General features: G+C 40.6%; 1 protein-coding gene across 2 annotated transcripts in view; it reads right to left on the reverse strand.

Moving 5' to 3' along the window:
• Positions 1 to 12788, reverse strand: part of kcnh1a (potassium voltage-gated channel, subfamily H (eag-related), member 1a) — a 47190-nt gene that overhangs the window by 23886 nt on the left and 10516 nt on the right. For both annotated transcript variants that reach the window (XM_047604102.1, XM_047604101.1), the window contains 5 exons: positions 12452 to 12580; positions 10936 to 11054; positions 10229 to 10621; positions 3495 to 3652; positions 1057 to 1325 (listed from right to left, as the gene is read on the reverse strand). In XM_047604102.1, coding sequence (XP_047460058.1) covers positions 1057 to 1325; positions 3495 to 3652; positions 10229 to 10621; positions 10936 to 11054; positions 12452 to 12580 — 1068 coding nt within the window. The remainder of the gene's footprint in view (positions 1 to 1056; positions 1326 to 3494; positions 3653 to 10228; positions 10622 to 10935; positions 11055 to 12451; positions 12581 to 12788) is intronic.

A 12788-nucleotide genomic window follows, 5' to 3' on the forward strand; every position in this document is an offset into this window, starting at 1 on the left:
TTACCAAGATTACCGTAGTTTCATTTTGTGGCTGTGATGCATTTGCAGCATCATTATGTATAACGATCTTGACGTCAGCTCAGCACAAAAGCAGAAAAACTCTAGAAACCGAGTGCGCAAAGCTGCCCAAAGACTGAGGTTTTACATATATTTATCTCAATATCTGAAACATTTTCTGTGTTTCGACATTCATCCATGAGCCACTCAATAAAAATCTAGCTAGCCTTGTACATCCTTGCTCTTCTAATAGTCTCCAAAGCTCTTTCTTCTTGTCACAACTTGACTGTTAATGTGATCTTGGCGTCATGTTTCTTCAGCGACGAATTAATAGCTACCTACCAAGCTCATTAGCTCAGACACTAATGAGACACACAGTTAATGAGTGAATTGATTCTGACATTTTAAATGTTGACGTGACTGCACCTTTAAATCTCACCAGCTTCTACCTACCACTTATGTGTCAATCTCTGATTTGTTCATGAAACAAAGACCAAAGTACAAATTTCCGATTGCCGATCTACTAACTATCAAAAAGGGTCAGAAAAAAAAGTCTTTTCTCTCAAGAAAGAACAATACAGTAATTTTTAATCAACATATTGTCAATGTGCTCATCATTACTACTAACGTGTTTCAGTATGCAGACATAATGAAGATCCGCAAAGGTAAATAATGTCTTTAAGATGTAAATCTCTATATGTAAACGTCCCCATCTGAAGTGAAGAGAAAAAACAAACAGGATCTCTGTCATCTAAAACTTGTGCTTAGAGAATGAACAGAAGACAGCAAATGTGACTTTTTGGTAAAGTAATATACTGCACAGTAGGCAGAAGTAGCACTGAAAGCGCCACTAATGCCACACAGGCCTATGATGCTGTAAATTAAATAAAGACTGCAGTCAGTAGTTCTGTTAGAGGACTACTTTCAATCTGAACTGTATATTATTGGACACAACTGAGGCAGAAATATAGTCTCATTTGAAAAGTTCTGTTTTCTGAACTTTCCAGGCTCCACTCGTAATTCACTTATTAGACAGAAGATAAAAACATTCCCACTCACATCCAATCATCATCATGGCCACGGCAAATATTTTCTCTCCATCGGTCGTTGGTGCGATGTTACCGAAGCCGATGCTGGTCAGACTGGTCATTGTGAAGTACAAGGAGGTGATATAGACAGAGTCCTTGAGAGGCCCACCCTCCCACTTTCCTGAGCTGGAGTTGAAGTGGTACGGCCTGCCCACCGTCTCTGCCAGGATGTAGAGCCAGCTGTCGTTGCGCACATTGTTGGTTTCCTCATCAATCACCTCGTAATCACCGATGCTGTACCTGAAGTGTAAGTAATAAGTCATGTATTATACTCTGCATTTCATACTTTTTATAGTATAGTATTTTATATAAAGATGAACAAATCCTTACTGACTTTCCTGTCAAGATTCCTAAAGAGCAGTTACAAAGCACAGGATGACTCCATTTAACTATCATCTAATCAAAATATGGGCAAAGAGGTGGAGTTTGTGTTGCTGAGATGGGTGAGGCCCAAGAAGACAGCTAGCATCCTGAGATGGCCCACCTGTTAAAGTGGCCAAACTGTAATTTGCATAATTTAACTCCACACAGTTTTTGTCGGGTAGATGAGTAAATTCATTAGACACCAAGTCTGTGTTATATAACAGGCTGTCAACATGTTTATATCTGCTGTAAAGTTCAACTTCTTAACATCAGGGTCTAAGGAGATTAACTCTCTTTTGGAGCCAGCCTCAAGTGGACATTTGAGGAACTGCAGCTTCTCAACTAATTCAAAACTTGTTGCTCTGGTCTGACTGAAGCAAATTCTCCTCAAAAGATGACACGACTCTTCCACTCTTTACATTTTGATGATATTTATTGACCTTCCACGTGTCACTGATTTTTCTGGGTCCGACAATCAAGCAATAACATTGCTGTATTCTTTCTGGCTGAGCCTACATGAAAGCTTCTTTCAGCCAATAAATTTCTGCCGCTGGGTGCTGAGGATAAAAACATCAAATGAGGTTGTAAGTGTTAACTGTGTGCCTGTGCCTCCATTTAAAGCACAACAAAACAAAACAAGACCACTTTATTCTGTTATCATTACACTTTGATACTTGAGTAATTTTACCTTCCCTTTAAGTCATACCAGCATTTCTATTCTGTGAATATGTGTATTTTAGATAAACTATGTGTCTACTCCACTTTGAGTCATGGTAATGAAATTTCATTAAATCCAGGGAAGGAAAGGAAAGAACTATTCATACCAGCGGGTGGCATTAGTCTGTATTTGTCCTTGTAAAAGGGAAACCAAAGAGCTGAAACTAGTAGAGGCTACAAACTATCATACAGACCTGACCTTTGATCAACTGGTCTAAAGTATCCAGATTAACAATTCAGATTTTGCCATGTCATTCAGAAGGAAGTCTGTCAGGATCCAAATAACACCCTTAAAGAGGTGCTGAAGGAAACTCAGGGAACAGTAGGTTGTTGTTCTTAATTGTACAGACAGGATTCACAGGCCCGATGTTCCTCTAGTTCTGTAACCACCTCCTCTACCATCTGTGTTAAAGATGACAGTTTCTCAGGGAGAAAGTGAGGCTGCCGCTGCCACTGCCACCGCTGCTGCCGTCATCTGAGTGGATGAAGCTTTAACTTTTCCCAACCTGACGACGCGGCTCAGCGTGTGACCATGGCAACCACAGAAACCACACTGTGGGGAACGACACAGGAGCTATTTTTACTGGTATGGCAGGCTGGTTTTGGAGCGACACCCGCTTCATCCATTGAAGTTTGATTACACTGTCTGTCTGGACCGAAACACGGCATTTATGACGCTGGTTAGAGCCTCTATCTGAGTCTTGTAGCCAAGTGTAACATTAAGGTTTTCTTAAGGAAGTGTAGTCGGAAAGATAAAAGCCCATCTGCAAAGGAAATCTGTGTTTCTGATAAGCTATCAAGCACATTCTTCCTGTTTCTGTGAATACCAGACAATGATTTATTGTGTTCTCATAAGCAAAATAAATCAACCAGATGTCATGACGAAAACTTAATTCTTCCACCACACTTGCACCCCGTCGATTTGGTGATCTGATTAGACCCTGATTAGGTCCTTTATGCATACATTTGCATATGAATGAGGAGCAACTAATTCACTGTATCTCTTTGTGGCCTTGAGGTACACACACATATAATTTTAATGTGTGAAAACAAGTATGTTGACAAAAAATTTTAATTAGTGCACTAATCAGCTTAATCAACGACCTCATTTATATTAATTGGTGGTGCTATTAATGCAGCGAAAGCGGAACATGGAGTCCCTCTCAGTGTGTTATGTAATAACTTCAAGCAAAACTGTCACATGTTTAACTACTCTTATTCCCTTTTTTTGTGTAATTAGAAATCCTGATTTGGATTTACGTATATTCATTGTCAGATAGATAGTGTTGGGAATAGAATCAATATAGGCATCAGTATAGGTGAACGTACCAAATGCAGGCCAGCCAGTGAGCGGCGAGTCCAAAAACACACACCAGCAGCACCAGAACAGCCGCCCCGTACTCGATGTAGTGATCCAGTTTACGGGCCACTCGACCCAGGCGGAGAAGCCGCACCACCTTAAGTGAGCTGAACAGGCTGCTGATCCCCTAAAAACAGAAAGGAAAGAGGAGAGGCATCAGAAATAACATTTAAAAAAGGGGAAAAAAGTCAAAATGTAAACATTTTAAATGAAGTTTGGATTTAGTTAATGCTACCCAACACCTGAAAGAGTATTTCAAACCCCAAGATGGCACTGCTCTGAAACAAAGTTGCACTCAAGTTCTCTTTTTTAGCCTTTAATAGATTGATATCAACATTTATTCTTATGTACCATAAGCCTGTAACATAATGTACAGTTTTTGTCAACAATTTTAACAACAATTTAATTATAATTAGGAATTAGAAAAGCAAAATTGTCATTAAGTATGTTTCCATTTTATTGTCCTGTTAGTCGATAGTTGAGCTGCTGGCGACAAATGTACCTTAATATCTTCTTTGCCAAACTTTGCAATGAATCACAAAGTATGATGTGTATTTTACACCAATAAGCCATAGCATTATGACTACCTGTATAATATTGTGTGATTTTCCATCTTGTCACCAAAACAGCCTAGGCTCATCAAGGCATGGAGTCCTCTAGAGTCTAGACATCTGAAGGTGTGCTGTGGTATCTGGCACCAAGACTTGAGCAGCACATCCTTTAAGTCCTGTAAGCTGAGAGCTGGGGCTTCCATTGATCTGTCCAGCACATCCCACAGATGCTGCATGCTGATAAGATCTGGTGATTTCGGAGGCCAGGTGAACTGGTCAAGCTTTAACTCGTTGTTCTGGTCCTGTCATCAGGGAATACCATTTAAATGGAAGTAGTACATGGTCTGCAACCATGTTTTGTAGGTACGTGTGCAGTAGCTTGTCAGTTAGACAGGAATACACTTGCCAGCCTTCGCTCCTCACATACGCCATTGAGCTGGCTGTCCATGCCCCTGTCTCAGGTTCACCTCTTTTCCTTTCTTGGACCACTTTTGATAGGTACTGACGACTGGAGACTGGGAAAAACCTCACAAGAGCTGTAGTTTTGGGAGATGTTCTGACCCAGTTGTCTATCAAACTAAATGTATGCTATGATACATTATATTGCCAAAAGTATTCACTCACCTGCCCTTACACGCATATAAACTCAAGTAACATCCCATTCTTAATCCATAATGTTTAATATGATGTCGGTCCACCCTTTGCAGCTGTAACAGCTTCACCTCTACTGGGAAGGTTTTCCACAAGGTTTAGGAGTGAGTTTGTCCAAAGTCTCTTGGTATCCTGAAGCATTCAGAGTTCTTTGACTGGAACTAAGGAACGAAGCCCAGCTCCTGAAAAACAACCCCTCACCGTAACTCCCCCTGCACAGTTCAGTCTCATAAGTACCGTTCTCCTGGTCACCATCAAACCCAAATTAATCAGATGACCAGATGGAGGAGCGTGATCCGCCACTCCAGAGAACGTCTCCACTGCTGTAGAGTCCAGTGGTGACGTGCTTTACACCAATGCACTGCATCTTTGCATTCTACTTGGTGAAGTTTGGTTTGGATGCAGCTGCTCGGCCATGGAAACACATTCCATGTAGCTCTCTACGCACTGTTCTTGAGCTAATCTGAAGGCCACATGAAGTTTGGAGGTCTGCAGAGGTCGACTCTGCAGAAAGTTGGTGACCTCTGTGCACTGTGATCCTCAGCCTCCACTGACCCTGCCACTTCATGGCTGAGTTGCCTGACATTCCCAATTGCTTCCACTTATAATTCCACTTGACTGTGGAGTATTAGTAGCGAAGAAATTTTACGACTGGACTTATTGCACATGTGACATCCCATCACAGTACCACACTGGAGTTCACCAAGCTCCTGAGAGCGACCCATTCTTTCACAAATGTTTGCAGAGGCAGTCTATATGGCTAGGTGCTTGACTTTATACACCTGTGGCCACAGAAGAGGTTGAACACCTGAATACAGTTATTTGGATGGGAGAGTGAATACTTTTGGCAATATAGTGTAATATAGTGTTCATAATGTTATGGCTTATTGGTGTATTTAGTGTCGCTTATGTGTACGTATTTGTCAAGAGGCAAACTTCAGTAAAGGTGATAACTGATTAGATAAACAATAATCTGCTTCTAAACGTTTTGTTCTGTTTTATAAATAACATTAACCCACCACATTTCATTTTAAATTGGAAGCATTTAAGGAATCAATATGAAAAGTATGAACCTGTATGCTATAGTAAATGTCAGATGAATATTAACAGCAAACAGAGAGTACACACACGAAGAAAAACAAGTTTCAGGCATTCGCTGAACCGATTTTAAAACCAATCCTGTACAATGCCGTGAAATGTTACAACTTCTAGCGGTTACATAACCAGCAGCTAAATGTCTACTCAGCTTAACTGTACACCAAAACACCCACTCAATGATTCAAACAGACAATCGCAATCCCATCAGTCTGCTTTGCAGTTCAGTGCTGGCGGGATTCTGCCTGTGTGTGTGTGGGCATTGGCAGAGTTATTGATTTTGCTAATGTGCTGTGGTCTGCAATGTGAGTACAACTGCAGCGCTCGCTGTCACTTGATCTGATCTAGCTGGCTGCCAGACACCTCAGCTTCAGCTTCTCTGAAATCACTTTACAGCCCAGAGCCTCGACACAATTCAATTACCAGTGCAATCATGTTTTTGAGTTCTGCTGCAAAAACTAAAATGAGTTGGGGGAAAAGTTGGCCAGTGAATGGCGAAAGTTTTTATTGGATGAGAGGTCCGGATTATTTTAACTTGGTGTAAGGATCATGTTAACTTTGTACTACCAACTAGAGCGAGACAAAACAGTTGCCCAGTTAGCCAGTCAAGAAAAGATACCATCAAAGGGAGCTAAAAAAAAAAGAAAAAAAAGTGTTTCTTATGATGCACAGCACAGTACTCCAAACATCAGAGCATATTTTCAATGCTGGGATGACTATGGAATTTGATTTTGTAATTTGTCCCATATGAGCCCTGAATCTGTTTTTGTGCATTTTCAAATATCGCAGAAGACAATCCCAGCATGGAAAAAAAAAACAAGCAGCTCATTTCTCATCTTGCTTTATCTGACATTTATTTCATGCATTGCCGCTTCTGCTGTCAAACCCTCGTGGAGCACTACAGCCGAAATGCTTGTGCGTGAATAAATGTCACAGGAAATGTGCGCGTCTATTGTCACTGTTTAATCCTGGTTTGTGCAGCGTGTTTGTCTGCAGTGTGCATCTACAAGTGAAAACACAAAACCGTTCATTTTCATATTCTAATCAAACTGAAGCCTACTTGAGTGACAGCTCGGTGGTTCCAATTCTTCCCATCACGTCCCATGCATGAACACAGGCAGAAGAGGAAGGGGGGAGGGCCATGCAAACAAATGGAGGAATGGAAAAGAAGAAAAACAAAAACGGAGCACAAGTAAGAGAAAAGACACTTGATCATTAGTAAGCGATGAGTAAACACATGAGAAAATCAATATTCAATAATCAAATAAAAGCAAACGTAAAAGAACAATCTTCTCTGCGCCGTGAAACGACTAAAGCGTGCACTGAAATGCTGCAGCATTGAGGCGGTCCATTTGTTGTGTTTTGGGTTATCAATCATTAAAAACTGTATCAATCAGTCTCGAGGTGACGTGCCAAGAATAACTTTGACAGCCGTTAATGATCTCCCCTTCCCTATTTGGAAACCTGTTGGGGGGGGGGCAGCTATCAAAGTTATTCATGTCAGTCGTTAAGGTCTGTAGCAGCGGCGAGATGTTTCGGCGCTGGTTTAATAACACAGGCAATTGTTTGCTCGCTCTCATTTACTCCATGCCATGGATCGCCTCAAAGCAATTTGGAACAAATTGGAGTCAGTGAGATGTTGCAGATACACACTGTAGAACGATCCTGGAAGTGTGGTCAAGAGCTTTGACGTCCGCTTTCAGCCAGCGCATCCATAACCTTATCACATTTAATCCACACAGTGCATGTACAGCAAATGTGTAAATCTGCACTATGCTGCTACTAACAATAATTTTACAACTGCAGCTACTTTTTTTTTTTAATTAACCGATCGTCCAGGATATTAGAACATTGTCCATTTCAATATCCCACAATCCAAATTAAAGTCAGCAAATGATTCAAAGTACAGTAATATAAAACTGACCATTGAACGGGACATTGTAGCTTGATAAACGAGCTAGGAAATGAATAAACTATTTTGCTAAAAAGCCAACTTGATTATTTCAGTGGATAAAAGCAAGTGCATGGCAGCAGATTGGAAATATAGTCTTGCTTTATCTGTCTTTTCTAAAAAGAACAAAATTGACAATCTATCCCATTAATAAGAATTATTTGGTGGTCAAAGCGTTTATGAGCCTCATTCAAGGACTGGGTCTTAAAACACTATTTTATTACAATGAATACAACCGACGTTTTATTCTATAATGATTTTTCTCTCTTTCTCTGGTGAGTTGCTCCTTTTCAGGCACATACAGAGCAAGGTGTTTTGACCAGAGAAGGGAAGACAGTGAAATAAAACAGTTACAGTCACTGTTAGTGAGGGATTATGTTAACTGATCACTAAGACTGACAGTATGTGAAAGTATATGGTGATATCCAGACTCAAAGTTTCAAAACTGTAGTCGACTAACTAACTATTTGTGGGGTATGGAAGATTTGACCTCTGCTATTGTGCAGCAGTTATTCTATGAGAGGTTCCTCATTGTGTGTGAGGCACAAATGTAAATTTCTTTAACTACACATTAACATGAATCCAACTTATTTTGGTAAAGGGATAAGGGATAGCTTAATATTGAAAGCAAAATGATAATAATAATGTATATTTATGAATACCACTAGTTTAATATAAACACATATAGTAGGTAGGGGGTCCTTACTTAATCTCTCCATCAGTTTGGGGTCCTTGGCCTGAAAAACACTAAAGACCCCTGCTTTAGACTGATTTAATTGTTAAAAAATATTTAAAACACAGCCTGTAGATAGTAATAATAAAATGTGTCCCCTAAAAGCATCGATGCAGCTCTTTGTGCTTTTAATAGATTTTGTAAGGCATCAAACGCGAGCTTCAGTATCAAATAACAGCAGCATTATCATTTAAAGAAAGAAAGTTGGTGTTTTCCCCTCCTGCTGACCCCTGACTGCTCCTACTCTGGGAAACTTGAACTTGTCAGCATTTAGGATGCTGAAGCATTGAAAGACTAGAAAGGTCCAAAATGCTGGACCTGCAAATCCAACTCAGCGATTGCTGCACCCCAACAAGGTTTACGACTGCATTTCACATTACCATTCACCGCGTGTGCTCCCCGACAGGAGCCCTGGGAGCCGCCATACACTGTGCTGTTAAATGCAATCGCAGCACTTTACACAGCCACGCTGTTGCAGCAACACACTCACATCATGAGACGTGACACATTTAAGCATGCGCAGGCACACACAAACGCACACAATGATGCATTGACATAATGAAATCTGGCAAATGAAGGACCCCAGGCTCCATTTAATCAATGAGTGCGTGTTTGTTGGAAAGAAATACATCTTCAGGAACATCTAGACCAGATACAGAGGATATGTGGTAGCACCATAAATATAATGTCAATTAGACATAGCATGAAACATTCAGAAAGCACATCTACAAACATATACTATATCCTAACATGTTATTTTGTCCCCTCAGAGAAATAAATGCCACGAATCAGTGACATCGCGTAACTATAAAAGGGACAATCTGTTTTCAGTGTGTGCAAGAAACCAAGGACAAACCAAAGAAAGACAGTAAACCTTCAGTCAATTATTAACATATATAAGTTGTTAAAACTAAGTTATCCACTTAAAATGGACTAAAAATAGCAAGTCTTTGTTTGATTCTGTCCTTTTGTCAGCTGACACAAGGTGTTAATGGTTTTAGGGCATCAGTGACACAGCAGAGCAGTTGCAACTGCCCCAGTTTTACAGTGTAACTCTCGTTCCCCAATTAAAATGTGCCAATTACCTCAAGATCCTGTGATGGCTCTCCAGCAAACACTCCTCACTACAGCGGAACATTTATAAATTCACAAACAACCATATCATTATGCTGGTCGTTCAAACTTGTTTTTTTCCCCTGTCATTTCACAAACTAACAACCAGGGAACTGGTCCTAATGCACAGTGGTTATTAAACTTAAGTGGCTGCCTGGAGAACTAACAGCATGCCAATCATCCAAGAAATGGTCACTTTTAGGGTTTCAACTTGGTCCTAATTTAGTGGCAAAAATTAGCCATTGAAGATAGAATTTGGGCCCATTTGGTGACAAATCTGATTTCACCTGACCAATTTGGAGTAATTAGCATGTTACATCAAGGTAGCATCTTAAAATGACTTGTTTGCTCTGAGCAGCAAATTATAGAATGATGTATGACAAAGAAAAAACGACAATCCTCTCATTTAATAAGCCCATACCTGGCAAAGTTTGGCAATTTTTACATAAAATTACTACTCAATTATTAATATTATTTGGTTCACTGTCACCTTAGGCAAAGAACAAAAGCAAGGCCTCACAATTGAGAAGCAGGGACAAGCAGACTTTCGATATCAAGGCTTGAAACACAGATTCATTTTCTTGTGTTACAGCTCAAGGCCACACTAACCTCATCGACATTCTCGAAGGCGTTGATGACGTCATACGGCAAGCAAGAGAGCAGGTCGATAACAAACCAGGTCTTCAGGTAGTTCATTCGGATCAGCTTGGGGTCTGAGATGACCTCGCCGGCGGGTCCGACGAACGTGGTGTGGAAGTTTAACACGATGTCCACCAGGAAGATGACGTCCACGATGCTGTCCACCACCAGCCACGTCACGTTGTTCTGCTTCGTCTTGAAGGAGACATTGTAGGGCACCATGATGGCTGTGTAGAAGGTGAGGATGAGGATGACCCAATCCCACGTGGTCTTGAAGAGGCAGTAGTGCAGGATGATGTGAGGAGGGGTTTTGGGGGTCTCCTGTTTGTACTGAGGTAGGATATCTGAACCAAGCTGCAGTACCTGCCAAAAAGCAGTATGTCATGGGAAACTCAACACATACAGAAATACACGTACAGAGCAGGAAGCCAAAAATACCTCAGCCTGGAGTTTAAATGATGTCATCCGTATGGCGACTAAAGCTCACCTGCTCCTGAAAAGTGCTGTGTAAGTCTTGGCCTGATCTTAAAGCCTGATCTCAGTGTCCAAAGTTTGTTCTCTTGTACACACAGTTTCAGCTACTAAACATTTATACAGCTTTTTTTTTCATTTTGTGACAAAGTTTTTTTTCTTCCTCAGAATACTTTGAATAAATTATCAGAAATAAATCCATGTACCTCAGCGAGGCGGGAGTGTTTGTGGACGTTCTCTCCTTTGTGAACCGTGGGCTGCAGCTGCTGCAAGACTCCTCTGCTGCTTGTTAGAGCCCGAGTCAGTCGGGCAAACTTCCCCCAGCCTGAGGATTATAAAAACATACAGTATGTACAATCTTTACCGTAGGTGTTCTAGTTGTTTTCTGGTGCTGAACATTTCTTGAAGCTACACCAGGTTTTCTCAGCTTGTGGAAATATATTTTTGGGGCACTGATCCATTGCTCAGCGCTTGCTCTTTAAGCTTAGAAAACTCTGATTATGGCCTGGGCATGCAGGATACCAGAGGCTTCAACAAGTGTTGGAATAAATTCACAATGAGCTGATTTTTGTCTGGAAAATGTACTCGTGTGCAGCTGAAAAAGGCCAGTTGAAGAAATGGCCAATTTCGCTGACACAAACTGACCAGCAATTTCTTCAACACCAAATAATCCATTAATAAGGACTTTGAACTGTAAAATGATACACAGATTCAGAATCAGACTCCTATAACACTAGCAAACTCAGTTTAGACAGTTTTGAGATATTGTCAAAACCAGGAACCTATATTACCCACGATAACAATGTGATCGCGAACAGTTCACACACAGTTTTCAGGCGTGTTGCTGGTAGTGGCTAAAGTCGTCAGCTTTACCAGACACTGATGACAGTTTACTGATTTGTTGTTTTTATCAGCAGACGTCATTTTACAGCAAGACAACTCTAAATGTTATCTATCAAGAACCAATTATCAGACAGAAAGAGTGAAAATACATTATTTATTCTGTGTTGGATTTACAATGTAACCTACAAGTGATCCGAGCATTTTGACTTGCGCTCTGGTGCGTCAGCATCGTTGTGGATGTGTGATGCTGTGTTGAGTTTCTTTCTCTTGTCCCCAAGTGTTCAGATAATCAAGTGTTGCTGGAATTTAACTACTCAGTTAAAGAGCAACTGTGGTTTGAGCTAAAAAATAAACAAAGCTGAAGTGTACACTAAGGCTATAGTATAGTATAAAGTAATAACAGATACTGTGCATGTGTTATTTGAACCTGATGTCATATCTGTCTAACTACAGTGTCCACCCTCTATTTGGGCAGCAAAAACACATACTAGTCATAGCTGTGTAGCTCAAGTTTTGATGCACCATTCCTACCTGCTTTTATTTTGGGTTCAGCAGTTCTACAGCTCTGTGAATAATTTTTGTGTTGTATGTCATTAACCATCATGATAGGGCATGAACTTGACTGATTAGGTACTTGCTGTAACGGATGCACAACCCATAGGGTCGAGGATGATGGCTGGCAGACAGACTTTTACCTCTGCGTGAAAAGCTATAGGTCACACTTGTGCGCCACGCATTGTGAAAAAGATTGGATTTCACTCCATCATTTGATGCTCAAGTATGGATGTTAATTATTTTTTTCTCCTACTGCCCTCTGGCGTTGGCATCCCGTTTGATAAGAGGCATGAAGTCGAACGAATGAAATGAGTTGACTCTAACCTTTGGAAGAATCGTCTTCAATGGGCTGTTTAAAGGCTGTGATATCGCTGAACGTACAAAGAAAAAGGACCACTTTCTCTTGTTCATTTCGAATGGGAGCAATCTTCACAAAGAACCAAACAGGTGTCCCTGAGAATAGAAGAACAACAACATACATCTAGCCAAAGGAAATTATTCACAGTGTACATATGGCTAAAATCTGAAATGTTCTGAACGTTCAAATTTTTCCATACAAAGGTTCAACCTGCAAGAGGAAACAAATTTCCCACTGAGGAAGGTTTCTCTGGTCTGGCTCTCTCAAGCAATTAGCACATTTCTACAGTGGTAAAAATGTACT

This window comes from Mugil cephalus, chromosome 13 (assembly GCF_022458985.1).
Source record: "Mugil cephalus isolate CIBA_MC_2020 chromosome 13, CIBA_Mcephalus_1.1, whole genome shotgun sequence".
NCBI lineage: Eukaryota > Metazoa > Chordata > Actinopteri > Mugiliformes > Mugilidae > Mugil > Mugil cephalus.